The sequence below is a fragment of the Rhinolophus sinicus genome, linkage group LG13 (assembly GCF_036562045.2).
Source record: "Rhinolophus sinicus isolate RSC01 linkage group LG13, ASM3656204v1, whole genome shotgun sequence".
In the NCBI taxonomy this organism is placed as follows: Eukaryota; Metazoa; Chordata; class Mammalia; order Chiroptera; family Rhinolophidae; genus Rhinolophus; species Rhinolophus sinicus.
The window spans coordinates 15620352-15647973 of record NC_133762.1 but is presented as its reverse complement, the minus strand read 5'-3'; the positions used below and the strand labels follow the sequence as shown (position 1 = coordinate 15647973).

Here is a 27622-nt window from a genome sequence, read left to right as displayed (position 1 = left end):
AAGGCCTGTGAGTTCTGACTGACGTGCATCTTACATTCAAGTGGCCCAAGCGGCGCGAAGAAGCAGGAGCAAGTGACTTGTTTCCTGACAGACGAGGGCATGGTGACATTTCTGTTCCATCACAGCCTTTCCTGGGGTGTACATGTATCGGGCCTGCAGAGTGGGGGGAACCAGCTTCTGTTGTGACCCCAGAGACGGCCGTGGCTGGTCAGTGCTGGAAATCCAGCCAGGCCTCGGCTCCTTTCGGGTCTGTTTCTCTGGAACCACTGGCCGTGGCTAGGGGCAAGTTACCGTGGTTTTCAAATGTGTGCTGTAAATCTGTATCTGACCTGGGGATAGTGTGACAGTCTTCATAGGCTGTGTCTCAGGACTTGTCACTTGGTGCCAGTTCTGACGGTTATCACCAGGTTTGCTTGGGCATCTGTTCGACCCCTCCCGTGTGGCCTGTGACAGTCTTCCTGACGTGCCCTGTGCCAGGCCTCGTGCTGGTGCCCAGGACTCAGGTGTGACCACTGAGCAAGCGCCAGGCGCTGTCCTAGTGCTCGTGGGTGACAGCTCTAGTGACCCCACGCCCAGCTCTTGCCTCTGTGCACAGTGGGGAATTGGAGGCCGGGAGGGGCTGGCGTCTGACCCGGCCACTGTCCTGGGCCTGCCTTGCAGCCTCTGCATGAGGAGGCCGGCCTCCGGGTGACGTCCCTGCGTCAGGCCCGGCGCGTCCGGGGCCCGGGCCTGCATGAGCCTCGCTTGCGCCCTCTGACCTCTGACCTGTGACCTGTGTCCTGGCAGGAAGCTGATCAGTATCTCCTTCGGGGACCTGAACCCGTTCCCCCTGCGTCAGATCCGGAACCGGCGTGCCTGCCACTTGGAGAAGGTCCGGCTGGAGCTGTCGGAGCTGGAGGCCATCCGCGAGGACTTCCTGCGTGAGCGGGACGCCAGTCCTGACAAGGGCGAGCTGGTCAGCGATGAAGAGGACACCTGAGTGGCCCCTGCCCCATGACGCTGCTCTTCTTGCCTCACAACCAAAGCGTGCCAAAGGGTGAGCTGCAGGGCCGTCGGTGTCGTGACACCCAGAATGTAACCCCCGTGGTCTCCGGAAATCTGCTGGGCAGCTGTCCAGAGCCACACTGCCTTCTCAGTTCCACTTGGGCGGGGTCTCGCCTTTTATAGCGTCTTCCTGCTGTGCGTTTGGCCACACGTGTCCCGTCACACGTTGCGATTGATGGGTACACGGCCAGGCTAACCCATCGGCTACGCCCAAGAGCCCGTTTACAGTGTCCGTCAGCCGTGGCGGTGTCTTGGCCCTGAGAAAACCCCCCACGGCCACCTCCCACAGTGTCTCCTGTGTACTCAGGCAGTGTGGGCGTCTTCTGAATGGTCGCACTGCCCTCAGACCCTCCTCGCCCAGAGGGGCTGCCTCGGTCGCAGAAGGTTGGTGTGAAAAAAGGGACTTCCTTAGAAAAGCAGGTACATCCCTTGTTCAGAAATGGCTTATGGAAACCCCCCCCTCACACTGGTGGCCTCACGCTGCCAGCCGTGCCCCGATTCTGGAATAGCTTTGCCCTTTCGGCCTTTCAAACAGTGGCTCATAGCCTGCTGCGGGACGGCCTGGCTCTCCGGACACCACACTCCCTCCTCGTCGGCCGCTGTTGGCAGATGGGTGGCTCTCGGGCCCTGGCGGGAAGCTCTGCTCCTCTGAGCGATGGCTCGCAGAATCCTCACACGCAGATGGGGAGGGATTCTGGAAAACTGGCTCGTTGTCCTGCAAGGCAGGCCCACCCCTGGATGGCCTTGGTCAGGGGGACGAAGGAAGCTTTCCTGGGGGCTCTGCAGGGCCAGGGTGCAGCTGCTGAGAACACTGGGCACCCGGAGCCTGGCTCCCTCGGGAGCAGCCAGGCGTCTGGTATGCCCTCCGCACGAGCGCCCGGAAGCCCTCTCCCCTTCCCCAGGCCAGCACGGGCCTCCCCGGGGGTCACCGCAGCCTACAGCACATCAGGCCCCGGCAGTTCTGGGGACTCAGAGCACCACCTGGCTAAAGCCCTGGAAGGAGGCTTTGCACGCGGAAGGCTGTTGGGCTTCTCTGTGACGCCTCCCTAATGTGCAGCTGTGACAGGATGTTTTCTGGCACGGTATTACTCAACCAGGAAAGAGGCCATTTTAAATGGAGTTTTTACACTACCCGGAAGACATAGGAAATGACAGTTGACCTACATTAAACATACTCCGACTGAACGCTGAAGCAGTGTAATTTGAAGACGTGCTTATTTGTGAGTACGGTTTCTGTGTCTGTGACTCTCAGCCTCCCAGCAGCGTCGTGGCCGGTGGCCATCTCAACGTACCAGGCTGAGCTCAGCTCCTGTCTTTGGTGGAGTTGCTTCGTTTGATTTTCCACCATGTACAGGGAGCCGGTCTCTATATTTAGCCAAAAGCCTTTGTCTCTTTTCAGGTATCAGAATTATCTTTCATGTCTCGGGAGCAGCTGTTAGAGGCCCAGCTTCTTTTTTCAGGAAGTTGCCTTGTGGGTCCTACGAGGAGCATTGTGTGGCCTCACTGCTCTTTGGAGCCCCCTGCCCCCTGCAGGACACTGGGGCTGCTGGAGACGCCGCCCCCACCTCCCATGGGGCTGTCAGCCTGGACGGTGCAGTGGGACCAGGGTCGGGGCTCCACAAGCACACCGGCTTCCCTCAGACTTCGGTTTCCAAGTTGATTTAGCCCTGGAACTGCCTTCCTGGGGCGAAAACACAGCCGTTAGGAACAGGCTTGTTTTCCCCACCTTAAAAGCACTTGAATTGGGCCCTGGTGCTCCGAGTGGCTGGGCAGTGGGCGTGGGAGCAGAGCTGCTGGAGGAAGTGAACTGGGAACAGTTTTGGGGGTCCCATCTGTGGGATAGAGCCCCCGGTGTGCAGAGGGCAGAGACGGGTGCTGGCCCGGTTCCAGACGGGGGACACAACGGGCCCATGTTCCCTCCAGAACCGTAGGGTCCAGTCCCACTCTTTCCAGCCAACACTCCCTCTTGTGCCCGACACAGGCTGGGCAGCCTCGGGCCAGCCTGCCCACATGCCCACCGGGAGCCCCCGCGTCACACAGGTGGCACCTGCCAGCTTCATATCGGTGGGTTTTTGTTTTTTGTGGGTTGAGCGTCTGTTAATACTTTTGTATGCTTCACTACAGTTTATATTTTTATAGGCTATTTTTATCAAGCTTTTTCTAGGTCCCTTACTTTTATTTTATATGACGAGTCCCTGTGTGCACAGCTCCCTGTGTGTGTCTATCAACCTGGACCGCCCCAGCTGCTGTCCACTTTGGGCCACCGTTGGCCCCTGGCCTTGACCACCTCGGACCTTGACGTGTGCGTGGCCCCTTCTCACCCCAGGGGGCATCCGCTGCCGCTGTGGTCATGCTGACTGACCGCTGTTCAACAGCAGCTGAGACAGTGCTCACTGGGGACGATTCTGGTTTCAAGTACATTATATAGGAAGTGTCCTAGGCAAATAGCCACTCCACTTTTTTTAACTAAATGTTTGTATTATTGCACAATTCCCTCCCCCTCACGTGTGCGGCGTCATCTTCCTGCACGTGTTCTGGGCGGCGGGGCCTGCCAGGGTCCGTTCTTGCCAGTGGGAGGCTGGATGCCAGCCCTGGAGGGCTGGGGTGGGCGACTGCCAAGTGACGCTTGCCTTTTATGTCACAGCAGCTTCCATGCTTATCTTCAAGTTACATTTGGGGATTATCATATTAAAAGATGAAATAAACCACTAATTTGTATAATGTTCTGACATAAAACGCAGTTATAGTCACTTGTGAGGGGCTCAGCCCCAAGGGCAGGGAGGGGGGCAGGGTTATGGGGGCTGCTCCGACCTGCCAGCTGCGTGTTTCCGGGTCCCTACCCTGGGTTTGCTCTGGGGTGGGTGAGACAGGGTGCCCGTCCACAGTGGCAGTGCTGGGAGGCCCGAAGGCACGGCCATGCTGCAGGTGAGGGTTGGAGGCACGGGGCGGGAAGTGGGGGGCGCTGTAGGGGCCTGGGCCTCAGCCTGCAGTGGGAGCTAGAGCAGCCCCCAGCCAAGGTGGTAGGCACCCCTCCTCCCACCAGCTGTGACATGCCCTGCCTGAGTCACGGGTTGTTTGCCTCCTGCCTGGGATGACAGCTCAGGCCCAGCTGCCACTAGGGACACCACCCGCCACCATCGGAAAAACATAGGAGAGTGATTAAGACCGAATGTCCTTCCATGGGGTGGGGGAGGAGGGCTCCAGGAGGTTCCCCGACGGCCGAGCAGCCAGGGCCTGGGGATGGGCTCCTCCAGGACGAGACGCGGCCAGGCTGAGGCTTCCCGAGGCCACCCAGCACCATGGCAGTGGCAGAGCTGGGGCTGGACCCCCAGGGCTCGCGTGTGGGTCGGGAGCCCAGCAGAGGCTGGCTCTCTGTCCCTGTGAGAGGCTGTGACAGTGGACAGCCCTGGAAGCCATTACTCAGCATGGTCCCCAGGGCCTCCTGGGCCGGCCGGGCGTCTGCACACAGACAGGAAGCAGGCCTGACGCCCCTCCACCCTCGGATGGTGAGGTGATGCTTGGACTCAGGCAGGCTCCCCAGTGACTTGCTTTCCTGAGTGGCCTCGGACAGACTGCCCTCTGTCCGGCCACCGTGGGGCCTGCTCAGGGCCTTTTTCCTGCCTGGTCTGGGGGCGCAAAGCTTGGCGGGGGGTGGGGCTCGGGGCCTGTGGGCCAGTCACCTCCCTCTCAGAGCCTTGTGCTCCTCGTCTGAAATGGGGTGACGTGTGGTCAGAGAGCAGTGGGCGCAGCAGCACCCTGTTACCACTGGGGATGCCACTGCCCTGCCTTCCATGTGGGGCCAGTCCTGGGACAGACACGCTGATGCTTCAGCCTGTGGTGCTGCCCTGGTCTCAAGCCCCAAGGAGTGATTTTCAGTGTCCCTCACATATGCAGCCATGAGTGGCCACGTGGCCCAGGGCCAGTGCCCTCCAGGACCAGCACTCACATCAGTCTGAGTGGCACACACCGTAGAATGGGGTGCGAGTGGTGTCCCCGGACGGTGTGCATGGTGGGGGTCTGGACCTCGTGACGGTCAGTGCCTGCCAGGGAGAAGGCGGGTGACACCTTCCAGGTGTAGGACTGAGGAGCAGGTTATAAAAGGGTCAAGTCCAAGGCTCCGGCCAAAGGTGAGGACTGGGGCCTGCACAGGCCGCTTCCCGGACCCCGGAGGACAGATGAGCCCCGGCCGCAGCCTCCCCCGAGGCCACTTCCCAGCACAAGGCCTGTCTGCTCCCTGGCGTGTGCACCAGTCTCGCCCCATGGAAGAGGGTTTGGCAGGAGGCATAGGGGGCAGGTCTAGGGTCTGGGCCCCAGGTCCGTGCAGCAGGGGCCGAGCACCTGGGGCTGGCAGGTGGAGGCGCGCCTGAGGCAGACCTGTATCTGGCTGGCCCCTTCCCGGGCACCGAGGAGATGAAGGGAAGGGACAAGTGAGCTGGCCAGTGTTCTCCCTCCACCCTGGCGGTGGGGGGGGGGGCAGCGGCAACAGCCCCAGGGGTATCAGCCCAGGTGATGCCCCTGCCCCTTGGGTGCAGAGGGAGCAGAGCGCCAGGGACGCGCCCATGGGGCTCCCCCACCACCCCAGGGCAGGTCCTGCTGCTGACAAGATGGGCCTTGCTGGTGTGTGTGGGGCGGGGGGGCTTTCCCTGTGAAACATGGGTCCGAGGACCTCAGAGGGGACATGGTGGGCTGGGGGGGGGGTCTGAGCAGGGACCAGCACCCACGGGCCTTTGCCAGTCTGCACCCACCCCCTGTTACGCAGCCTTCGGGGGCCCTGCGTACGCCTCCTCCAGCCCCCTGCCCACCTGGGCCCCGTCTGCTTCTTCGTCCGTTCCTCCCTATTGGCCTCTCAGAGGAGCCCGTGACAAGGTGGCATGTCAGGCAGAGGACGGGGGGGGGGCGTGGGGTTTCAGACCTGACCCCCCCATCCAGGAGGAAGCCAGGCTGCGCTCTGACACGGTAGGTGCTTGTTTATGTATAATAATAAGTGTTACACAAACTGTGAGAATAAAAAAATACCTTTCTGAGGGGTTCCCCGCCTGCTGCAGGCAGGGGCCCGGGTAGCACCATTGGGGCGCGAGGGGTGGTGGGCACTGAGGTCCGTGCGGCTTTCGGTAGACGTCTGTCTGTCCATGCTCCCGGCCAGGGGTCAGCGGCGGGTGGCCCGCTGGTGGCCGCGGGAGGGGGCACTGTGGCCGGGCAAGGGGCATGAGCGGCAGCACTGGGCACGCACGGTGGGCAGCTGGCAGCGGCCAAGGAGGCGCAGCGTCTCGCAGAAGCCGAAGGACAGGCGGTCCCGCTCACAGCCTGCGGGCGGCACGGGGGCGGCTGCTTTGGCCCAGGCGCGGCCTCCCGCTCTGCTCCCTGCGCCTATTCTTGGAAGCGGCTTGCTTCCAGCCCAACCTTGCCCACACTGCCGGTGACAGCCCTCAGCTGCCGCCCCGGCCTGCTTGCTCCCGCAGAGGTCCCCGGGGAGCAGGAAGGCAGCACCCGCCCTGGGCCTGGGTGTCCCCCGGGCCCAGCAGACGGCATGAGGCAGCCCGAGGGCTCTCCCACCCCAGCCTTGAGCAGTAGCTCCAAGCTACACATCTGCAGGCGTGTGTGCTGTTCCCACGGTGACCTCAGGCAAGCTTCTGAACCTCTTGGGAGGGGGGCCCAGGCCCCTCCTTTGTCAGTAACCCCCCTCCATGGGCAGACGGATGTGGTCAGGCCCTCAGCTGCTTCGCACCCTGGAGTTTCCAGACCTTCCAATGTCCTGCCACACAAGCCCACAAACCATCAAAACATCCTGGGGACTCCAGGGTCTCAGCAGCCTCTTAGTCACCCCCTGGCTGGCTCCAGCCCTAAACTCCTCATGTGGTGGTCACGGCTCCTGACTCCACCACCTGACCACCCCCCACCCCAGCAAGCCCAGAGCCTCCCTTGGTTCCCACCTTCCCCCTCATCTGGCCCTCGCCACCTGGCACCATAGGTGCCCAGCTCCCCAGAGGCCCTAGCCCAGCATGAGGAGCTGAGAGGGGCAGTGACCCAGCAGTGCCCCCAAAGGCAAGTACTATGGCACCAGCAGCCACTCGGGGCGCGTGCAGGAGGCACCGAGACGCTGCCAGGTGAACCCTGAGGACACAGCACACGTGCGGGCGGAGCCTGAGGTAATGGGAGTCGAGGTAGGAAGGCACGGCAGGGGCCATGAGGCCTGGATGAGGGCGGGCCCAGGAGCCCGCTGCTGGTCCACAAGGCAGAGTGGGGCAGCTCCCCGGAGGCCCTGAGGGCCACCGCCTGTCCTAGGGGCCGGGGTGCAGGCCTGCTTCCTGACCCCGTCTTCCCTGAACGCCTCTGGGCCCTTCACCCCAAGTCCTCATTGTCGCTTCCACCAAGGACGGGGGTTGTCAGCCCTTTGGTTCACAAGGGCGCGGAGCCCAAGGCCACACAGCTGGTGAGGGGAGCCCAGGTGGACGGCAGGGCCAGTTTCCTGTGCTCAGCACTGCTGGGGGCTGGGCTGCAGGAAGTGAGTGTGTGACCAGGCCACCGCTCGCTCAGGCCCTTCCTCCAGGAGGACCCAGCTGGCCCAGAAGCCAGCAGCTGCTGGGAGCAAGCAGGGCCCTGGGAGGGAGGCACTGCTCACTCCGGGCTGGCCTGCGAGGGCCAGAGCTGGGGCTGGGGGCTCAGCCAGGCCTGGGCTCACTCACACCCAGACGGGAAAAGAGCTTTCCCGAGGCCATACAGGCTGCTGCCCGGAGCCCTCTCCTGAGCTGGACTCCCCGGCCCAGTCCCAGCTTCCCCTCGCCTGTTGTAGGGGCCACGGTCTGACGAGTCCCCATTTCCCCACCATGCTCCCAGCCCCCCACCCCTGCGTGGGGTTGGGGCACTCACGTGGGGGCTCAGTGAGGTCGCAGTCCTGGGTGCCACACGGCCGGGAGCTCTCAGGCCAGGCCTCGTGGCCACACTGGTCGTGGTCCTCCTCACGCAGCCCCGTCTGGGTGTTGACACACTTGACCAGGCGCCGCTGGACGCCACCACCGCAGGGGGCCGAGCACTGTGGGAGGAGGGGAAGGGAGGGGTGAGGGCCACCCTGGGGCCTGACAGCCTTTCTCCCAGCCCTGCCCCTCGTGCCTCCCAGGAGGGTCTGGGCCCCATGTTCACCTGCAGGAACTGCACCTGGGGGAGGGGAGAGGGGGGGCAGAGCTGCAGCCTGAGGGGCCAGGAGCAGCTTTGTTCTCAGCTGGGCTCTGATGTTTTTAAAAAGCCCTAAAGATAAGTTTAATCTGTGCCAGGTCCCTGCTAAGCGCCTCCCTGCTGCTTCACATTTTACAGATGAGGAAACAGCCTGCCAAGTGCCCTGAGTCACTCAGCAGCCAGGGGGACAAGGACGGAGATTCCTGAACCTGCGAGCTCCAAGCAGGCCTGGCCGGCAGGCGTCCTGCCCATGTGAAGCCTCGCTGCCCTCCTGCCACTCTGGCCTTAGGTAGTTCCCTGAACACCCTGAGCTGTCATCCCGCCCAGTGCCTCCTCCAGGTCTCCACTCCGCCGCCCCTTGTCAGGAGGCCTCCCCTGACGTCACAGCACACATCCACTCTTTTACTCCATTTTAGCGGCCATCACTGTGTCTACCGTGACCACAGGAGCCTGGCGCACGGTGGGCACTCAGACCCCTCCCAGCGCTGTGCCGCCGGCTTACCTGGCCCCAGGGCCCCACCACCCACTGTGTGCAGGGCTGCGTGTTGCAGGACCGAGTGCTGTTGGGTCTCAGTGCCTCCTCGCACAGGCCCGGCTCCGGGCAGGTCACCAGACGCTGCTGTTCCCCGCCGCCACAGGCCTCAGAGCACTGGGGGGGCAGGATGGTCAGGGCGAGGGGTCAGGGCACGGCCAGGGCTGGCCACCCCCCACCCCAGAGCCCCAGGCCTCACCTCCCTCCAGGAGGAGGTGTACCAGCTGAGGCAGGGCTGGGCCCCGCAGGGCCGCCGGGCGGGCGGCTGGGCAGGCCCGGGTTGGCAGTGGAAGGGCCGCAGCGGCCGGAGGTGCCTTGTGTCCACACACTGCACGTCCCGCACGGAGGTACCTCCACCACAGCTGCGGGAGCACTGCGGGCCGAGGACACGTGTGTGCACACATCGCCTCGTGCACACACATGTCCAGCGGGGGGTCAGGGCAGGCATCTGACCTCCCCGCAGCCAGGGCTCATCCCTGAAAGTCTCCGGGGCTGCCTCAAGATGGGACAGAGGGAGAAAGTGAGGTCCCAAGGGGGTGGCAAGTACAGAGAACAGGAGCCAGCCAGCAAGAGACGGGGCTGGGGCAGGTGACACAACACAGATGCGAAGATCAGACAGACCAGCAGTTAACTGAGAGTGTGAGGCTGCCCCCCACCCCAGGATCACACCCATGGGCCCCTCTGGCCGTCCACACGCACCTTACTCCAGTTGCCTGCGTGCCAGGTGGCACAGGGCCGCAGGTGACAACGACGGGCGGGCTGGGGCCGGCCAGCTGGGGCACAGTCGTCTTCGCGGCCGGAGCTGCAGCGCACAGGCCTCCAGACAGCACCCAGGCCACAGGTGGTGGAGCACTGTGGACAGAGCAGAGGCCATGAAGCAGGCGGGGTCGTGCCCCCCAAGCCCTCACAGCCAGGGGACCACCATCAAGGTGGGTGGAGCCTCAGCACAGCCAGGGCCTCCCAAGGAGACAGTGAGGACGAGCAGGCCAGTCCCCCAGCACCTGCTCACTGGGGAGGCAGCTGTCCTGACAAGGCTTCCCAGAACCCCCTGGGAAGTCTGGGATCCTCACTGGGCCTCAGCCTGTCCCTCCCACCCCAGGATTAGGGATCTGAACAGAAGCTCACTTCTCCCGCAGTGACCTGAGATCCAGGTGGGGGTGGGGGGCAGCTTCGTTCCAGGCCGCTCAGACCCAGCAGAGCAGGGTACAGCCGGGAGGGGAGAGCCAGGTGAGCCGTGGGGACCCTGCTGGGCCCCGTGTGGCAGCGAGGGGCCTGGGGCCGCGGGAGGAGGCTGCCCCACCACATGGCTGCCTGCGGTGAGTTCCCTGTCCCTGGGGGTGTGCAAACCAGAGTGAGGGACACTCCTGGCTGCATCTCATTTGTGCCCCCTGCCTTCCCAGGCTCCTGTGCTGCTTGGGGAGGGGCCCCTTGCCCCACCCCCACTGCTCAAATGGGAAACTGAGGCAGCGGGGTCCTGCCGACCCTGGCCCTGGCACCACTTGCCTCACTCCAGTTTCCCACTTCCCAGCTGGCATTGCTGGCTGGTGGCAGGTCCTCAGGTGGCCCCTCTTTGGCCAGGCTGGGGTCCAGAGTCTGGGTCTCAGGGACTCTGCTGTTGTTGGCTAGACTGTCACCAGCTGGTGTGGACAACAGCACTGAGCTCGGGGGCGCTTCTGGGCTGGGGAGCTCAGGAGGGCCCAAGGGTCCTGGACTCAGCGTGGTCACCCAAGGCGTGTGCCCTGGGCCAGCGGGGGCCGTCAGGAGGAAGGTCCCCGGCACTGCCAGTCCTGGGGGTGGAGGGGTGGGTGCCCCTGGCTGCAGCAGGCTGTCCCTGCCCTGGGCCTCTGACGGGGAGGCCGTGGGAGGAGCCCCCCCCACGGTGGGCCACAGCTCATGGTCCACAGGCCCCAGGTCCCCTTGCAGAGCTGGTTCCCAGGCCATGGTCCCGCTCGTCCACAGCTTGACCGTGTCAGGACTAGGAGAGGAGTGGGTGGTGCTCGTGGACACGGGGGACAGTGGGCTCTGGGGCACGTGGGGCTCTGGGCGGCCTACGGCCTCCTCGTCCTCAGAAACCTCATTGGTCCACTCCCACTGAGGACGGGGTGGCGGGCTCAGGCCGTACTCTTCGCCCAGGAACTCGTCTTGGTCTCCAGGAGCTATAGGCGTCGCTATGCCACCAACTGAAGCAGGAGTCCAGGGCAGGCTGGGGAGCCCAAGGTCTGGGGCCCCCACGGGGGAGTCTTCCTCAGACAAGAAGTTGATCAAGGGGTTCCTCGGGGTCTGCTCTGAAGGTGGGGGCAGGGAGCGTCCGGCCTGGCTGGGCCAAGGGGCAGGGGACCCATCTTGTGGCGCCCCCTCCTTCTCGGCCCCAGGAGGCTCTGTGGCCAGTGCGGGGGTGCCCGTGGGGGGCTCTGCAGGACTGCTCAGGGGTGGGGGTGTCCAGTCCCCTGTGCCCGTCGGGTCTGGGCTGGGCTCCTCAAAGGGCCAGTAGGACAGGTCCTCATGGAAGGTGATGAAATTGTAGTCGTAGTAAAAGTCGTCCACGAACACGGGCCCCGGCGGGCCCAGCTCGGGGCCCTCCTCCTCGATGGCGTTGCCCCCGCCGGCTGACTCAGGTGATGACGGGGGCAGAGGACGGGGGGCCAGGTGGGGCGGGAGGAAGTCCACCTCATTGTACAGCTCGTGGCTGAAGGAGCCGCTGCCCGAGCCTTCAGGACCCAGCACGTCCAGGGCCCCCGGGCAGGGAGGCAGACGGCAGGCGGCCTCACTTGCCGGCCGCTGGGCCTCATCGCAGGGGACACCAGTGTCATTGGTGCAGAGGACAGTGCGGTACTGAGCTCCCGGGCCACATGTCGCCGAGCACTGCAGGGGAAGCCAAGGTGAGGGGCCCAGGCCAGAAGCTGGGCCAGGCGGGTACCCTGCCCCCTTGCCTTGTCAGAGCTGCCAGCCCTCTCGGACCCCACCCGGCTCAAGACCACGGCATGCCAAGACGTCCTAGTCCCTGAGGTTTGGGGACAGGGGTTGGTCCTGGAATGCCCCAGCCTCCCTCCCACCTTCATGGTGCCTGGCAGTCAGGGCTCACTGAAGGTTGCCTCTGCCTCCCTGCAGCCCGAGACCGATGGTGGAGCTGGGGGCGGGCGTCTCCCATCCTGATGCTTACCTGAGACCAGTTCCCCATGGCCCAGGTGGCTGGACAGGCCACCTCGCGGTTGCAAGGAGTTTCGGCAGGGGGCCGGGGCAGGTGTTCGCAGGCAGGCGGCTCCAGGGCGCTCTGCTCGTCCAGCCCGATGCTTCGGATACAGAGCACAGCCCGGCGGGAGAGGCCTCCGGGCCCACAGGAGCTGGAGCACAGCTGCCACTCACCTGCCCACCACCTATGGGACACAGGTGGCATCAGTGTGGGGCTGGCTGGACTCCCAGGCATCAGGTTCAGGTCTAAGCCCAGGGGATATGTCCCCAGAGCTCCAAGCCTAGGTCGGCCCCCAGAGCCCTTTGCTCCTGCCACCCTCACCCCAGGGTATCTGGGAAAGACCTGAGGCCTGTGTCCACACAGAAACCCAAACACGAGTGACCAGGGACATCCCAGGCTGGGGTGGGAGGCAACCAAGGTCTGGGGCTTCAGCACTGGGAAGAGAGGCCAAGAGCCCATTCCCTCTTCTCTCCCAGGGGTCCCCTGCTCTGGGGCCAGCAACAGCACCAAGGCTCCTGGGGGTTGGGGTCAGGGTGGGCTCACCGGGCCGGGCAGGGCTCCTCACTGCACTTCCTGTGGCGGTCATCGGGCCGGCCCAGAGGGTCACAGTGTCTTTCATCCACGGGCCCTACCAGCCGCTCAGTGCAGGACACGCTCTGCCTCTGCATACCTGGGGGGTCAGGGGGCTCAACCTGGGCCAGGCACCTAAGGCCCCTGCCCAAGCCACCCTGCTCCCAGAGACACGGCCACACCCACCCTGCTCAGAGCCCTCCCAGAGCAGGCCCCCAGCCCCACCCCGGGGCGGGGGCAGAGTATGCAGCTTCCTAGCTGGAAGTGGGGCTTCCTAGCTGGGAGACCTTGGGCAGCTCACTTGGCCTCTCTGAACCTCAGTGTTTTCATCTGTAAGTGGGAGTGAACATAACAGCTGCCTGGAAGCTCAGGTGTGAGGGTGACATGTGTGTGCAAGCTCAGTGCACAGTGCCTGGCGCCTGGCCAAAGCTCACAAGTGCCAGCTACTGCTCACGTACAAATCCAAACGTGGCTGGGCTCTGTGCCTGCTTCGTCCCATTTACTCTCCCAAGGGACCTACGAGACGGACTATTGCTAGCCCCATTTTACAGATGGGGAAACTGAGGCTCAGAGAAGCAAACTTCCAGGCTCACGATGGCCCCACAAATAAGCAGTGCGCAGGAGGCTGAAGCCGGCATCCCTTCCCAGAGACTAAGACCCCCCCCTCACCTGTGCCGCAGGTCACTGTGCACTTGGTCCACGGCCCATAGTGCCAGGAGAACTCGGGCGGCGGGCCCAGGCCGTGGTCGTCAGACTCCCGGTGGATGGTGTACTCATAGCGCACCCCGGGGTTGCTTTCCTGAAACAGCAGCTGCGAGGCAGGTGGGGGCCCGTGAGCATGAGGCGTCCTCTCCACCCGCCCAGAGCGACCATCCTCAACGAGCTGAGCCAGCCACCCCTGGGACCTGGGGCCAAACCCTGGGCCGCCTTAGAGACGGGGGAATCGAGGCAGAGGCCCAGCAGTGGGGCCAGGTGACCGCCCCAGGCCTTCTCCTGCCGTGGGCCTGGGTCACACAGAGCGCCCCCTGCTCCCCTGCCCAGGCCTCGGGACGCAGCTACCTGGATCCAGACAGGCTCGTGGGTGGGCCCCGGGGACGTGAGGTTCTCCCAGTTGCCTGTGCGAGCGTACGTGAAGGTGGTTCCTGCCACCTCGTACTCTCCGTTCCACTGGATGGTCCAGCCACCGTTGAGGAAGTACTTTTCTGGGTCCTCGCTCCGCAGGGCCAGGAAGTTGGCAGCCTCGGCCACCTCCTCGATGCGGATCTCACGGGCACCGGCCGGGATCAGCCCCACGTCCACGTACCCTGGTGGCCGGCGGTGAGCAGAGGTAAGCGGGTCGGCTGCCCGCACCTCCTCCCTGACCTCTCTTCCCGATGGCCCCGCCGGCTGACCCCGAGGGTTCCACCACCAGCTTGATTCTGAGCGGCCCCAGAGGCAGAGGTTTACCCCTGCCCAAGTCACCGGCACCTCCGACGGGCTCCTCTGATCCGGTCCCAGCCCCCTGTTCCAGAGACCTTAGATGGTCTGTCACACGGCTGGTCCATCCCCGACACTCGGGGCCAGTGTGACCGTGCTGAAAACCCGTGTGGACGGGGCCTGTCTGTGTGACACCTCCTCCCTCCTGCCCAGCCATGTCCTCTCACTTCAGAAGTGTCTGTCACATGCCTGGCATTGCTCTAAGCACTTTACACAGGTAACACACCTGTGCACAAGCACTGGTGTCATCACGTGTTACCGATGGGGAACCTGAGGCATAGGGCAGTGAAGCCCCGTGCCTGAGGGTTCTGCTGGCTTCAGCATCTGGCTGGGGGGCTGAACCAGAACCACCGAGGGCCAAGGACAGGGGATCGGGGGAGAGGAAGAAGGGCCACCCTGCCTCCCACTGCTGGTGCCGCCCATACCCAGGCCCTCTGCCTCCTGGAAGGTCCCGCTCACGGTGTGACAGGTGGAGCCGTTGCCCTGGCACACGCCACAGCGGTCCTCAGTGGCGCCCGAGTCAATCTCGAAGTCACAGCCCACGTTCTGTAACACACGGCGGGGGGGCGGGAGGACAGCTCGGGGCCCTGCCCCACCACAGCTGTGCCCTCTGACCCCAGGTACACCCCTCCGCCTCTCCAAGCCTCAGTTTCCTCAGGTGTGAGCTGGGGAGATGAAGCTGTGCCATAAAGGTGTGTCGTGAGAGCCCCCGCGGCGAGAGGTGGGAGTTCTAGGAAGGAGGCACCGGGCCACCCCGCCCGCTGCTCCTGCGCTGAGTCTCCAACCCAGTGGCTTCACCGCCCAGAAGCAGTGGAGAGAAAGTGGCTGGGACATGGGCACAGATGAAGCCACTGCTGTTGCTGGAAGGATGACGGTCGCCAGCAAATGCTGACGCTCGCTCTGCCGGGCTGAGCCCTGCCACCCCGGGAGTGGCCTGTGACACGACCTCATTGAATCTGCTGTGTGGATACAGTCCCCTTGCTATCTTGCAGGAAACCACTGCCTGGGGTCCTCCAGCCGGAAGGCGGGCGAGCCACCCACCGCCTGGGCTTGTTTCCGGCAGGAGCTGTGCTGAGCTGGCGCATGAGGGGGGAGCTGCAGGCAGCCCGTGCGAACGAGGATGTCGGGGTGCAGAAGCAGAGGTGGGGTGTGCGGCCCGATCGTGAGGGGGCTGTGCTGAGACGTGACGGGGGACCATCAAAGGGTCCCACCGGCAGAGCTGGTACAGCCTGGGGAGGGTGCGAGGGGACCAGGAGGGCCCCAGAAGAGGCCACCAGGGGTGGAGACGTGGTGTTAGAGACCCTCCCCATGGGGCACACCTTGCAGATGCCATTGACGCAGAGGTCGCGGCTGGCCTGGCCCTGGTAGCAGGGGGTGCCGTCGACCACGGCGTCCCGCAGCTTCTCAGCAAAGTACTCATTCGACGGCCGGCAGTGCAGCTCACAGGGGTTTACTGGGGGCCCAAGTGAAGAAACCATGAGGGACAACAGGGCAGGTGTCAGGGAGGCCACCAAGAAGATGGCCTCCACGACCCGTATCACGGCAACCGAGAGGCTGTGTGGGCCGGTAGCTCTCTGCACGGCAGCAGACGGGCAGTGAGGACAGTTGGGAGCAGCCCAGGGCTGTGTCACAGATAACTCGGGCCCTCCAACCCCTGCCCGCTGGACCTGTGTCCCTGTGGGCAGCAGGACTCACCATCGTTGACCACGGGCACCCATGTGTGCAGCTGGCCTTTGTACAACATGGCATCAAAGTGGCTGCACTGCACGTGGCGGAAGGAGGGGCGGCCGGGCGGGCAGCGCTGCAGGTTGCAGAGGCGGACACGCTTCCTCTCGCCCACGCAGTACTTGCCCTTGTATTTGGGCCTGAGGGGAGGGCCAGGCAGGCTGAGCTAGTACACAGGGAGTCCTACTACGCACCTGACCCAGGAGTTGAGCCCCACTGTGCGCCTGACCTGGGAGCGGGCCCTCAAAGTGGGCAGCTCCGTCCGCATCCCTGACCCCTGACACCCCCCTCTGCTCACACCGCGCTCCCTTCGCACTGCCCACCCTCGGGCTCTGTTTGTAAGGATGTAAGGGAAGGTGGCAGCAGGAAGCCCGGGCTCTCTGCGTGCCCACGTCCCCAATCTGCTGTGTGACCTTGGGCAAATCTTCGGCTTTCTCTGGGCCCATTTCCTCATCTATACAATGGGGGTGGGGCCCTCTGCACAGGGCTGTTGAGTCTGGGACAAGCTGTGGGCGTCTCCCACCCATGAGACCAGTGTCCTGATGAGCCCGTCTGTTGGCACCCTGGTAGCAGCCCCACCTCTGCCCCTGAGCACCACCCCATCTGGGCCAGACTACCTGTCCCCAATCCTGCTCAGGCCTGGAGGCTGGGACATGGCAGGGGTCCAGGCCAGTCTCTGCCCAGTGCAGGGCGTTGGATGGGGCTGGCTCTGAACACCACGCCCCCGGGGATGTCTAGTGAAGAGGCCCCCACATCTCCCCGAATCTTCACATCACCTGCTTAGATGGGGAAACTGAGGCCCAGGGAGAGGCAGCCACTCGCCCCAGGTCACACAGCACCCCTCTCTGCTGATCACTTCTTCCAGCTGTCCCTGCTGTCATCTCAGACCCACATGTACCTCTGATGCCACCAAGTGGCTCCTAGTCACTGAGTGTTGCACCTGACGGGCTGCGCTTACCCCTGACCACAGCTGCACCACGTGGGCCCTGCTGTGCCCCCATCACGTAGGTTCTCTGGGACCTGAGGCCCAGGGAAGGCGTGGAGGGGAGATTTAACCCTGACCCACCTAAGGTCCAGGGTCTAAGCTCTTGGCCACTGCCCCCTCCTGTCTCCCTCCAGCCAGCTGCTGCTTTGTCTTGTGGCCTCAAAAGTCCCTCCAGCCTCTGGGCCTCGGGGTCCCCCTCTCTGCAATGGGGTCAGCATGGGGACTCTGTCCTCCTCTGACACACCTACAGGTGACCCGAGGTGGCTGTGAACACTCTGGCCTCTGTGGAGACACTTCTGACAGTGGGAGGCTGGGGCAGCACCAGGCTCCCACAACGGCTGCTTGTTCAGTGCCCTCGGCCCCACCTGCCCGGCCCCCGCCCCACACTCACACAGGCTGCGTGCACTGCCGCTCGGCGTTCTGCACGCCCACGCCGCAGCTCCGCGAGCAGACGGACCAGGCGCTCCAGCCCGACCAGCTGCCATCCACGGCCTCAGGCCTAAAGCCCACAGGGACACACTCCCCATTCAGACACCACTGTCGAGACACACAGGTAAGTGGCCACCCCAGTCCTCCCGTCCTCCTCACCCTAGTGACAACGAGGGGCGTGGGAGGCTGGAAAGGCACGCAGGGAAGGGTCAGAGGGGTGAGGGAGGTCCCTTTCTACCCAGGGAGCAGCGGAGCAGAGAATAAAACTGCCCATGTGCTGGCTCCCTGGGCTGAAGACACCTGGGAGAACCGCTGACTGCAGCCCCCACGCCTCCATCTGCACGGGGGACTCGGGCTGGAGAGCACTGGGGGTCCGTGAGCAGACTGGGCCCGAGCACGGACAGTGGGACATCTGCCTGTCACCCCCACCTGCACAGCTGGGCCAGGGCACCCTACCTTGCTCTCCCCACACCTGGTACCGTCCACAGCCGCATCCAGCTTGGAGTGACAGGTAGTCCCCACGGAGCACCAGAGTGTGTGGCACACATTCTGCAGGAGGAGGGCACGAGCCACACTCTCACCCCCTCCCAGGGCCACCACCCGCCTTGTCCCCTGAAAGTCCCCTGGGGACCCCTGCACGGGGCTGGCACATGCTGGGGCTCCTCAGATGAGACCCCAGGGCCCCCTCGTCTTCTGTGGGCCACGTGGTGCTGCGGGGACCTGACCCTGGGTCGCTGCTCAGAGCAGTCTGCAGCCCACCCACACCTCTCATCTAGAAAGACCCCGTTGGAAGCTGTGGGTCTTGGTGACATGCCCATGGCCATCACTTCGGTGACCTTCCTCAGGACCCCTCAGGGTAGGTTTCGTTTTACCTCCTAGAATCCAGCTCTGGGAGAGGGGGGCTTGCCCACAGTCCCACAGTGGGTGACAGTCCCCCAGAGCCCAGCCCTGGGCCTGTGGCCTCCCACTGTGTGTGACGGGCAGGCCCGCGGGGTGTGCAGGCCGTGCCCACAGGGCCCCACTCACGTCCATGCCGTCACAGAAGGCAGAGTAGGCTCCGTACTGGAGGCGGCACTGGTGGCTGACGTCATACAGGACACCGGGCGGCACCGATGGGGCGTCCATAGCGTCTGTGGCGGGAGCGTCGTCCAGACACACACCCCAGCCACGGCTGCGCAGATGGGACAGGAGGGTGGGGTGATGATCACCTGTCCCCAGGGCGAGGGGGCAGCCTAGAGGCCCGTCAGGAATGCCTTGGCAGGCCGGGATGACAGAGGAGGGAAGGGGCGCAGCACCTCAGTCTGCAGGCGATCTGCGGCCTCCTTGCCCCCAAAACCATCCTGTGACCCCATCTCACCTCCCGGTCACTCCCAGTGCTGGGCCTTTGCACGAACCGTCCCCTCCCTGCAATACTCTTCTCACTTCTCCGCAGTAACCAAAGGCCCTTCCTCCCTCAGAAGCCTCCTGGACCGCCAAGCCCTCCTGTGGCCTGGCTCTGAATTCCTGGGTCCTCCGGCCCTTAGCCTGGGGCCTGGCTGCCAGACAGGGACCTGGAGAGCGTCACGTCACAGCTGACACAGCAGCACGCCCCTGACCGCCCCACTGCGGGCTGAGACCTAGAGTCACCTGTGCGAGGACCCAGGCCTAGGAGGCCTAGGACAGCCTCTCCTTACAGGACCCCGTGTGTCCCCTGCCCTAGGTCACACAGGAGGGTGACGATGCTTAGGACCTGATGCCAGGCCCCGGCTGCTGGCGCCCACGGGTGTCCTCTCACTGGCCTGGCCTCCAACACTTCATTCCAAATGTAAGTTCAAAAGTCTGGCACAGAGGCTGGGTGGGACAAAGGAGTGTTCCAGCTGCTGGCCTCAGCCTAGGGGCAGGTGCCAGCTGGCCTGGGGACCCCCGCGTTGGGTGGGACAGGACTCAGCCCCACACCGGCAGCTCCCCGGACACATGTAGCCTGTTTCCTGCCTCAGACCCAGTGGTGTCAGCTCCTGTGAGCCTGCCAGTGGGCAGCCGCAGCAATGACAACCTATCAGGTCCGTCCCATACGAGCGTGACAGGGTGGGGAGCACGAGGGGCCCTCATAGGACCCACTGCCAGAATCGGGGCCACATTCCGGCGCACGTGCTGGCTGACTGGGGAGTCGGAACAATTGTTCCAGTCTCTCCCTGGCTAGGGATGCTGTGTGGCCTTGGGCCATCCCACACCCTCTCTGGGCCTTCACAGCCTCACCCACAAGAGGCTGAAGCTGCCTGTGTGATCCCACGCTAAAGAGGTATAAATAGCAGCATCTACTTGGGGAAAGTCACACGGCGGCGGCCGGCCGCCAGCCCTTCCTTCCTCTGCTCGGCTCACTCCCAGGCTGCGCCCGGGGCCGACACCAAGCCCGTCAGCGCTTCCCCTCGGGGCCCCTCCTCGCTCTAATTATAGGGGTGCTGGGCGGCCCCACGTGGGGACAGGGCAGAGGATGGCACCTCGAGGCCAGCACGGAGCCGCTCACCTGAGACGTCCCCTCGCCAGCCCTGGCCCTGGTTGTGGTGTCGCCAGACGGCGGCGCCGTGGATGCCGGGAGGACACACCATCGGGCCAGCCTCTCGCCAGCAAGAGCCATGGCTTCCAGGGCACGAGTGAGGGGCCTCCCCGCCCGCCCCCAGCCGTGACATCACGTAGAGCACCGTCCTCCTGATGCCCCGTGGGTCTTTAAGGGCCACTGCAGGACGTCTTCAGATTCCTACATACCCCACAGGGCTGTCTGCCACAGCACTAATCTCCTGAGCTGTCACATATCTGTCCCCCCAGGTGGTGAGGCCTTGAGGACAGGTGCCTCCTCTGTCTCCTTTACTGTACACGGATCACAGGGCAGGTTAGTGTTTGTTGGCACAGCAGGAGTGTGACTTTGAGTCACGTGGGGTTCACTTACCCTGAGTCTACGTGGCCCAGGGCCGAGGTGGTCCGAGCACCTCTGAGCCTCCCCCAACACCAGGGAACGCTGCCTGACTCCACCTGGCAACTTCTAGGAATCTGTCCCCCACCCTGTTTGGGTGGGGTGGGTCCTGTCTCCCATCCCACCCCCAGCAAGGACACGGGGCTAGAGGACAGGCTGGCATCACGGTCCCCGTGCGAGCCCCCCTCCTGGCACCTGTCCTGGGCCCTGTGACCCCACTCCTGCCTGGCCTTCCAGGATGGGCAGGTGAGCGTGTGGGCCAACCTTGGGGAGGTGAAGTCGCCTCCCAAACATCTCTCCACTGGCTGCACGTGTCTGCTTTCTGCCCCCACCCAGCTCTTCTGGGTGCTGAGGCTCCGGGCGGCCTGGGTGGCTCGGCTGTCACCCTCTCCTCCCACCCTCCACCCAGGCCCTGAGCCAAGTCCTGCATGCATTCCAGCAGCTGAAGGAACACAGAGACTCATCTGTCTGTCTGTCCTGGAGCCAGGGTGCTGGGCGGCTCCCTGGGTGGGGGCAGCTGGGAAGAGGCCCTGGGGTGCTGTGGGAGCAGCTACTGTTCTGATTTTCCAGCTCGTTCCCTGCCCCCATCTGGGGCAGGAGACACACACCCTGGGGTTTTTCTTAAGCCTGCTCTCCAGGGCCAGGCCCCTTCCGTGGTTCAGGCCCCTATCCTGTGTCTTCAGTCCTGACAACCAGGAGCGAGTCCTGAAGACTAAGCGTGTGGTCAGTACCGGGCTGCACACGTCACATGCTTGCCCACTGAACGCTGTTAGCCCACGATGCTGCCTGTCCTTATCCCCGGTTTCTGAGGCTTAAGGGCGAATGTAACTCATGTGCCTGCATGGGTGGGTAGAAGCCTGGGCCAGAGTCCAGCTCTCAGCTCTCCTCGCTTCCAGTCCCCACCCCAGCCACCCGCTGCTATCTGCGGCCGGAGTCCTAGCTCTCATGTCCATAATGGACGTGGTCACATCCCTGCTTCTACCCCACAGGGAGTGGACTTCTAGGAAAACATGGCACATCGAGGGGACAGCTTTATCTCCACTGCCTTCCAGAACCCCACAGGGTGTAAATCCACAAGAACAAAGAGCAAGGGAGAGGTGACGATGGCAGAGGAAAGATGTCAGCAAAATTCTGGAAGCTGGAGAACAGATGGCCTAGTGATAGCGACGTGGTGGCCCCGTGAGAGCTGGGAGCCCAGACCTCCAGGGAGAAACCACCCAGAAGCAGAGCCCTAGACGTCTGGGCGCCCCAGAGGCTGAGGCCCCGAGCCAGCTCAAGGTCTGTAAGAACCCGTCAGACCCCAGATCTCTTCCCCACCCTGCCTGGCCGAGGGGGAGCTAGGAGATCTGGCCCAGGAACGTTACACACAGTTGAAAGCCCAAGGCGGAAGGACTTACAGAGAAAAGGGGATCAGCGAAAGTGTCCACGAGGACGCTGAGACACCCACCAAGCCTCTTCCCCATTTGGAAGCCAGAATGCTGTTGCCAGCCTCACCCTCTCCCAGGAAAGAACTAGAGAATTCCTCTCCAGGGAACTGAGTCACTCAGAAAAAGGACCCTGGACACTGACATTTGAAGAGCTCCTGAAGAAGCAGCCTCGTCCTGACCAGTCCCCTCGGCAGTGGCTCGGGAAGGTCCTCCCAGTCCCCAGACCTCCCCCCCCCATCCCAGCACCTCCCGCCAGGTCGGAAATACAGCCTAACCATTTAAAGGAAACCTTAAGCACCAAAGAAATAGTCTTTAAAAATAACTCAAAGGAAGGAAAGACATTGCAGGGAGCAGAAGAGTAAATTTCCGCGTAAGTAATAACGTCAGAAAGACGAGAGAAGGTCCTGGTTCCATGAAGAAAGACAATGAAAAGCAGAATTTGGTGGAGAAGGAAGTTAAAAGTACAAAGGACGGCACTGGGGAGCCGGACCCCGTCGGCGTCTGTTGCCCCGCAGCCCCCTCTCCCTGGCACCCTAGTGCCCTGACTGCGCCCCTCAGACCCTGCCCCCAGGGGAAGGCTTACTCCAGGAACCTGGTGATGTACTCGCGGCTGCAGTGGGACCAGGTGAGCGGCGCCGCGTCGTACAGGAGCTGTGGAGACATGATGAAGGGCCGTTTCCCAACAGGCTCGCAGTCGTTGCCGCTTCCGTCATGCTGAATGCCAAAGCTGCGTGAGAGCACAGGCCCCGGGGGCCGGTGAGCCGGCGGGAAGCCAGCCCGCCCTTCCCCCCTGCGGCCTGCAAGGGGCCCCTTCCCGCTCCCAGCTGTGTGGCCTTGGGAAAGTCACTGCCCCTCTCTGAGCCTGTTTCCGTACTCCAGGATGGGGGTGTGGTGGCTGGTATCCCACAGAGCTCCCTGCAGGTGCCCCAGCCTGAGCCTGAATGGGCGCCAGGGACCCGGGCAGGCCGCCTCAGGTGGCACAGTGGGGGCCTCACTGGCACCAAGGAGAGTTCGGCAGAGGTCCCTCCCACCCAGGTCTCTGTCCCAGGCTCCTGTCCCAGGCTGTGCACTCGAGTTAAGGGAGCCTGGGTTGCCACATCTTGTGACCTTGGGAAGGACACAAGAAAAGCTGGATTTCCCGAGCACCCACTATGTGCGGGGCACCATGCTATGCATGCGAGAAATGCCACCTCACTCAGTCCCCAGAGCTGCCCAGTGAGGCATCACTACTCCTGCGGAGGCTGAGAGGCTAAGGCACTGGCCGAGGTGACACAGCGGGAAAGGGCAGACTTGGGAACAGTGTTCCTTCCCCGACCACAGGCAGCTTTCCAAGGCCCTGCGTATGTGGCTGTCACCAGGGATACAGGGCGTCTGAACGACAGACAGCCCGCACAGCTTGACCAACAGGACTCTGGAGCCTGCCCCACGGCCTCCGGACTGTGTAAGTTGCTGCCACATTCGCCATCTTAGCTGCCCGGCTCGGGGCTGAGGGCACGGGCCACGTTTAGACATGAGCCTGGTGCAGACACATAGATGGAGTAGCCTGGCCATCATTGACTCCAACCCCTCCATCCACAGGGAGCACACAGGCCCAGAGAGGGCAGGGCTCTTGCCTAGGGCCACAGAGCACTTAGGAACAAGGGTATGGTGGGAACCGAGTGACAAATGCAAGCACTGAGAGCAAGGGGGAGGGACGGCTAAAGTACTGTGGTGACATTTGGCCCTTCCCAACCCACTAGAAACAGGACGCGCTCTGGGCCAGCCCCAGCCCCAGGCACCCGGTGGGTCACCTGGTTGTGGGTGGGGACGTGAAGGGACAGAGAATGGCCAGGGCTCCCTTCCCTGGCATTTTGAGGCCCATTGACCTGGCTGCCTGTTGCCTCTGGGTTGGGAGGGGGCAGTGGGGCAGGCGGGTACCTGTGCCCGAGCTCGTGGGCCACAGTGAAGGCCAGGGGCAGGCCCGTGTCCTCGTTGATACTGCAGCTGCGGTGTGGCTGGCACATGCCCGCCACGTGGGACAGGCCCAGGGTCTCGCAGGGCTGGTTCATGGACGAACACAGGTCCTTCCTACACACGGAGAGAAGTGGCCAGTGTCAGGCCCACCTGGGTGAAGGGAGCCAGGGACCCTGAGGGCGGGGCGGAGGGAAGGAGCGAGAAGGATGCCCGCCCATCACCCCGAGACGTCAGGCCAGCACAGCGGCCCTCTGGGAAGCAGGTGCCCTCGGTCACACAGGCCCCACCAGACACTGTGAGCCTGGGGGCGGACCCTGCATGGGTCTGCGGGGCCCAGCAGACAGAAAAGGACTCCACGTGGAGTCTGAACGGCCTCAGAACAGACTGGCAGCTGTGCTGTGCCCCAAAGCTGCACAGAACTGGGCGCACACGTGCGTGGGGAGCTGTGATGTCTGAGCGCGGCCTGTGCACGCGTCGGTGCCCATCCCAGGGTGTGACGTCGCACTACGGTGTCACCCTGGGGAACTGGATGAGGGTACAGCGTGTCTGCAGGATTTCTGACAACCCCGAGAACCCTGTCATTTCATAGTACAGAGACCTCTGGGCGCCGAGGGACCCGTCAGGGGCGCAGGGCCTCCCCGCCGGTGGCACCTGGTCAGCAGGATGGCTGTGTCGTGGTGCAGTGGGTGGCTGTCCCCCTTCATGTTGATACTTTTCTGCCACTTGCAGAAGCTCCTCAGGGTGTTGTCCGCGTGGTGTGTGATCTTGAGGTCCTCCTGGGGCGCGAGCGCAGCCGTCAGGCCTGCCCGAGCTCAGGCAGGAGACGCCCCCCTCCTGACCTGACCACCCCTTCCTCCCTCAGGCGCCTCCTGGGAGGACCAGCGAGGCAGGCAGCAGGGACTGTGGGTGACAGGTGGAACCGCCTGGGCTACGGAGGCCCTCGCTGTGCCTTCCACACAGGGCAGCTCAGGTAACAGGGCACGTGCTCTGGCAGCCGACACCGTCCCCACCCCGGGGGCAGCGTGGGCACGTGACCGCTCACCTCCTCGTCTTCCAGCAGGATCAGGCGCACAATGGTTATGTGGATGGGGTTCCCGATGCTGGGGTCATGGAAAAGGCCGGCCACCTGCGGGAGGGGCGCCGGCTGTCAGCCTGGGCCTGGGACACGGGCAGCCGCCGCCCAACCCCAACCCCAACCCGCACCTGCCTTCCCACGCAGGGGAGCTCCCAACGCACTCAGGCTGCACACACGGCAGTGCACGCGTGTGCGCCCACCTGTGAAGGTGCCCACACCCCTCCCCCACCTACACGAGGGGCTCCCCACTCAGCCCCAGGAGAGAAGACCGTGCAGTACACAGAACCAGGCGGGGAAGCCATCTGCTCTTGTAAAGCTCTCTCAGCACAAGGCCAGCCCACACATGGGGCAAGTGTCAGGTTCTGGGGGGCAGAGATGGCGGGACAGGCCAGTTGTGAGTTGGCTTCTAGCAATTCCATCAAGAAAAACAATATTCAAATAGGAATGGACAAAGCATTCACTATTAGGAGTTAAGAGGGCAAAAAAGCCCCTGGTAATGGGGACCCATCAGTCGGGACCAGTGAGGACAGGGACGCGCGTGACTGCGTCCATCTCCACACACAGCCGGGAGCCTGGAGCCCCTGCTCCACCTCTGTCCTCCTGCATTTGGCCTAAACCTGTCTCTTTTCTCCATCTCAGCTGCCACCATCTGGCTGGCTGGCTGTTGGCCTCCTAATAGGTGTCCCCACTTCTCCATGGCCCTCCGGCCCACCTGCTTCTCTCCTTGAAATGCAAACCCGATCACAGCGAGTCTTTGCTCAAGCAGTCGTGGCTGTCCACAGGTAAGGACGGAGGTCCTGGCCTGGCCCAGGCCTGTGGGGTCCAGCCCTGCCCGCCTCTCTGGCCTGCCCCCGCCGTCACTCCCTGGCTGCCACCACTCCCGCCTTCTCTCAGAGTCCCATGATTTTTCCTACCACAGACGCCTTCGCACATGCTGTGCCCTCAGCCTGGAACACTTCTCTCTCCTCTTTCCTAATTTATTTCCTCCCCTTTCTAGGTCCCAACCTCCCATCCTGTTTTTTTTTTTTGGGGGGGGGCTTTATTCCCCCTAAAACTCCCAAGCACCATGACGCCTCCTTCCTAGCACCCCATCCATTGCACCTTCACATTCATCGAGGTGATGGTTTCATTAATGTCTCCCCCAACTCCCACTGCCAGACCATAACTCCATGGGGACCGGGCCTGTTTGCGTGGGCTCTCCTGCAGCCCAGGGGTCTGTCCGCTACTGGACGTGATGGGAACTCAAGAAATTTTCGTTGATGGAATGAATGGATCTCGAATACTTGTTAAGTATTTCCTGAAGGGCCCCCCACACCCTCCTGGACTTAAGAGCTTGGAGACTGTTCCTCCTGCTGGGGGCCCGGGGGGGGGCCTGCCAGCCCTCTGCCCCGCTCCCACTTCTGCCCTGGCCAGAGCCACCTCCGGTCCTCCCCGCACCGGCCCCGCCCACAGCAGCCCCACCATGTTCATGATGGTGAGCACGTAGCTCTCAACATGCGGCTGCCCGTGGTACTCCACCATCTTCGCATCGGCCACCACCAGGGTCTCAACCCACTTCTCTTTGCTGACTGAGCGCTGGTGTAGACGCCTTGGACGCTGCTGCCGCCACTGCTGCCGCTGCTCCCAGCGCTCCCGCCGGGAGTCCTGCTCCAGGGACGCTGTGGGCCCCAGACGGGTGGGGTGAGCCACCCGCACACGGCCCAGGGCACGTCTCCAGGGCCTCGCCTCCGCGAGCCAGCTCTGGGGCAGTGGGAATAGCGCTGGGATCAGAAGCAAGAGGCCTGGACGCCCACCGTGGCTCTGCCCCTGACCCTGACTTTGTCACTTCCCTTCTGTGACCCTGGGGATCCCCGACTATATATAGGAATAAGCTGATCAGCCTCAGAGGGTGACCTGGGGGCGGCAATGGAATGGGAATATGAACACAGTAAAGCACTGCACCCACATTTGACGGGAGCTCCTGGCCCCGTCTCCCTGCGTGGCTCCCCCACTGGGGTCAGTGCATCCCAGCACATGTGGTCCCCGGGCCTGAGCCCCAGCTTGGGAGGCTGGCCCAGCCCAGCCGACCCCCTGGAGGCTGACAACCAGAGCGGAAGCACATCTGTGCAGCTGCAGAAACCGAGGCCTGTTCTAGCAGAGTCCTGCGCGGTGGCAGCTTATGAGGCTGGAGTGCCGGTGAGCGGCCCCAAACCCCAGGAGCCTTCAGCAGACAGCTCCTTCCCTGGACCGGCCGGCACTGTGGCCACTCTGCAGAAGAGGTGCTGCTGCCACGCTCTAGGTCCCTAACACTAGAGGTGAGTCATTCCGGGGTGGGACTGGGGGGCGGGGGAGAGGCTCCTGGCTAGCGGCCCTGCTGGGGGTGGCGGGGGGCATGGCCTGGCCTTGCCGGGACACTTGAGGAACAATGGCTGACAGAGCTGGGGGTACAAGGCGGTGAGTGGCGAGTTGGCAGGGAGGGACCAAGCCCGGAGGTGGGGAGGCCAGTGAGGGGTGAGCAAGCACAGGCAGAGCCGCAGGCCCGCGGCACTTGGAGGGCACAGGGCATGATGTGTCTGTCAGTCTGTCTGTGTCCCTTTGGTCCACGGGGAGCTGGGCACGGGGATGTTAAGGGAGGCTTCTAGACAGGCCCTCCATGCCCTGGGCCCACCCCCCGTCTCACAGCCGGCAGCAGAGGGGCGTACCTTGCACCCCACAGGTGCCGGGAGCCCTGGAGTGGCCCTGCTCAGCCCACCTCCTGGGGGCTTGGCGCTTGTACACCACATGGGGCTGGGCGCGGTCGGGCCGGGCCGGGACACCTTCCAGCGGCTCGATGAAGTAGTCCTCGTCAGAGAGCTGGAACACACCTTTCTGGGAAGAAGGTCCAGGTCACCACGGCTCTTCCCGTCCTGCCCAGCGGAGCCCACACTGCTCCCACCCCCCGGGCTGAGTCTGGATGCACAGAGCCTTTGTGTAGGCTGTGCCCTCTGCCTGGGACGCCCTTCCTGCCACTTCACACAGCCAGGCCTCAGGGCTGACACTGCTGCACCCCGTCAGGAGCAAGTAATGGGTCTACATCCAAATCGGAAATGGTGTCTTCCACGTAGTCCCAGACAGCCACGC

The 27622-nt window shown here is 63.7% G+C and overlaps 2 protein-coding genes across 5 annotated transcripts in view; one reads left to right on the top strand and one right to left on the bottom strand.

Moving 5' to 3' along the window:
* TBC1D2B (TBC1 domain family member 2B) overlaps window positions 1-3767 on the top strand; it is a 47869-nt gene extending 44102 nt beyond the window's left edge. For 3 of the 4 annotated variants that reach the window (XM_074317273.1, XM_019751235.2, XM_019751237.2), the window contains exon 13: window positions 787-3752. In XM_074317273.1, coding sequence (XP_074173374.1) covers window positions 787-979 — 193 coding nt within the window. In that variant the 3' untranslated portion in view covers window positions 980-3752. Of the gene's footprint in view, window positions 1-786 lie in introns of all 4 variants that reach the window. The other variant, XM_074317274.1, reaches the window with a different exon arrangement.
* Window positions 3768-5993: 2226 nt separating this feature from the next.
* Window positions 5994-27622, bottom strand: part of ADAMTS7 (ADAM metallopeptidase with thrombospondin type 1 motif 7) — a 28352-nt gene continuing 6723 nt past the window's right edge. Inside the window, exons 3-24 of the mRNA XM_019751242.2 lie at window positions 27205-27370; window positions 25985-26181; window positions 24491-24574; window positions 24100-24224; window positions 23413-23562; window positions 22079-22222; window positions 18148-18292; window positions 17578-17670; window positions 17084-17229; window positions 15678-15847; window positions 15302-15435; window positions 14408-14528; window positions 13566-13810; window positions 13176-13317; window positions 12480-12606; window positions 11907-12120; window positions 10250-11608; window positions 9446-9598; window positions 8946-9119; window positions 8717-8863; window positions 7912-8074; window positions 5994-6348 (exon numbers count right to left, since the gene is read on the bottom strand). Of these exons, the coding sequence (XP_019606801.2) occupies window positions 6191-6348; window positions 7912-8074; window positions 8717-8863; window positions 8946-9119; window positions 9446-9598; window positions 10250-11608; window positions 11907-12120; window positions 12480-12606; window positions 13176-13317; window positions 13566-13810; window positions 14408-14528; window positions 15302-15435; window positions 15678-15847; window positions 17084-17229; window positions 17578-17670; window positions 18148-18292; window positions 22079-22222; window positions 23413-23562; window positions 24100-24224; window positions 24491-24574; window positions 25985-26181; window positions 27205-27370 (4557 nt within the window). The 3' untranslated portion in view covers window positions 5994-6190. The remainder of the gene's footprint in view (window positions 6349-7911; window positions 8075-8716; window positions 8864-8945; window positions 9120-9445; window positions 9599-10249; window positions 11609-11906; window positions 12121-12479; window positions 12607-13175; window positions 13318-13565; window positions 13811-14407; window positions 14529-15301; window positions 15436-15677; window positions 15848-17083; window positions 17230-17577; window positions 17671-18147; window positions 18293-22078; window positions 22223-23412; window positions 23563-24099; window positions 24225-24490; window positions 24575-25984; window positions 26182-27204; window positions 27371-27622) is intronic.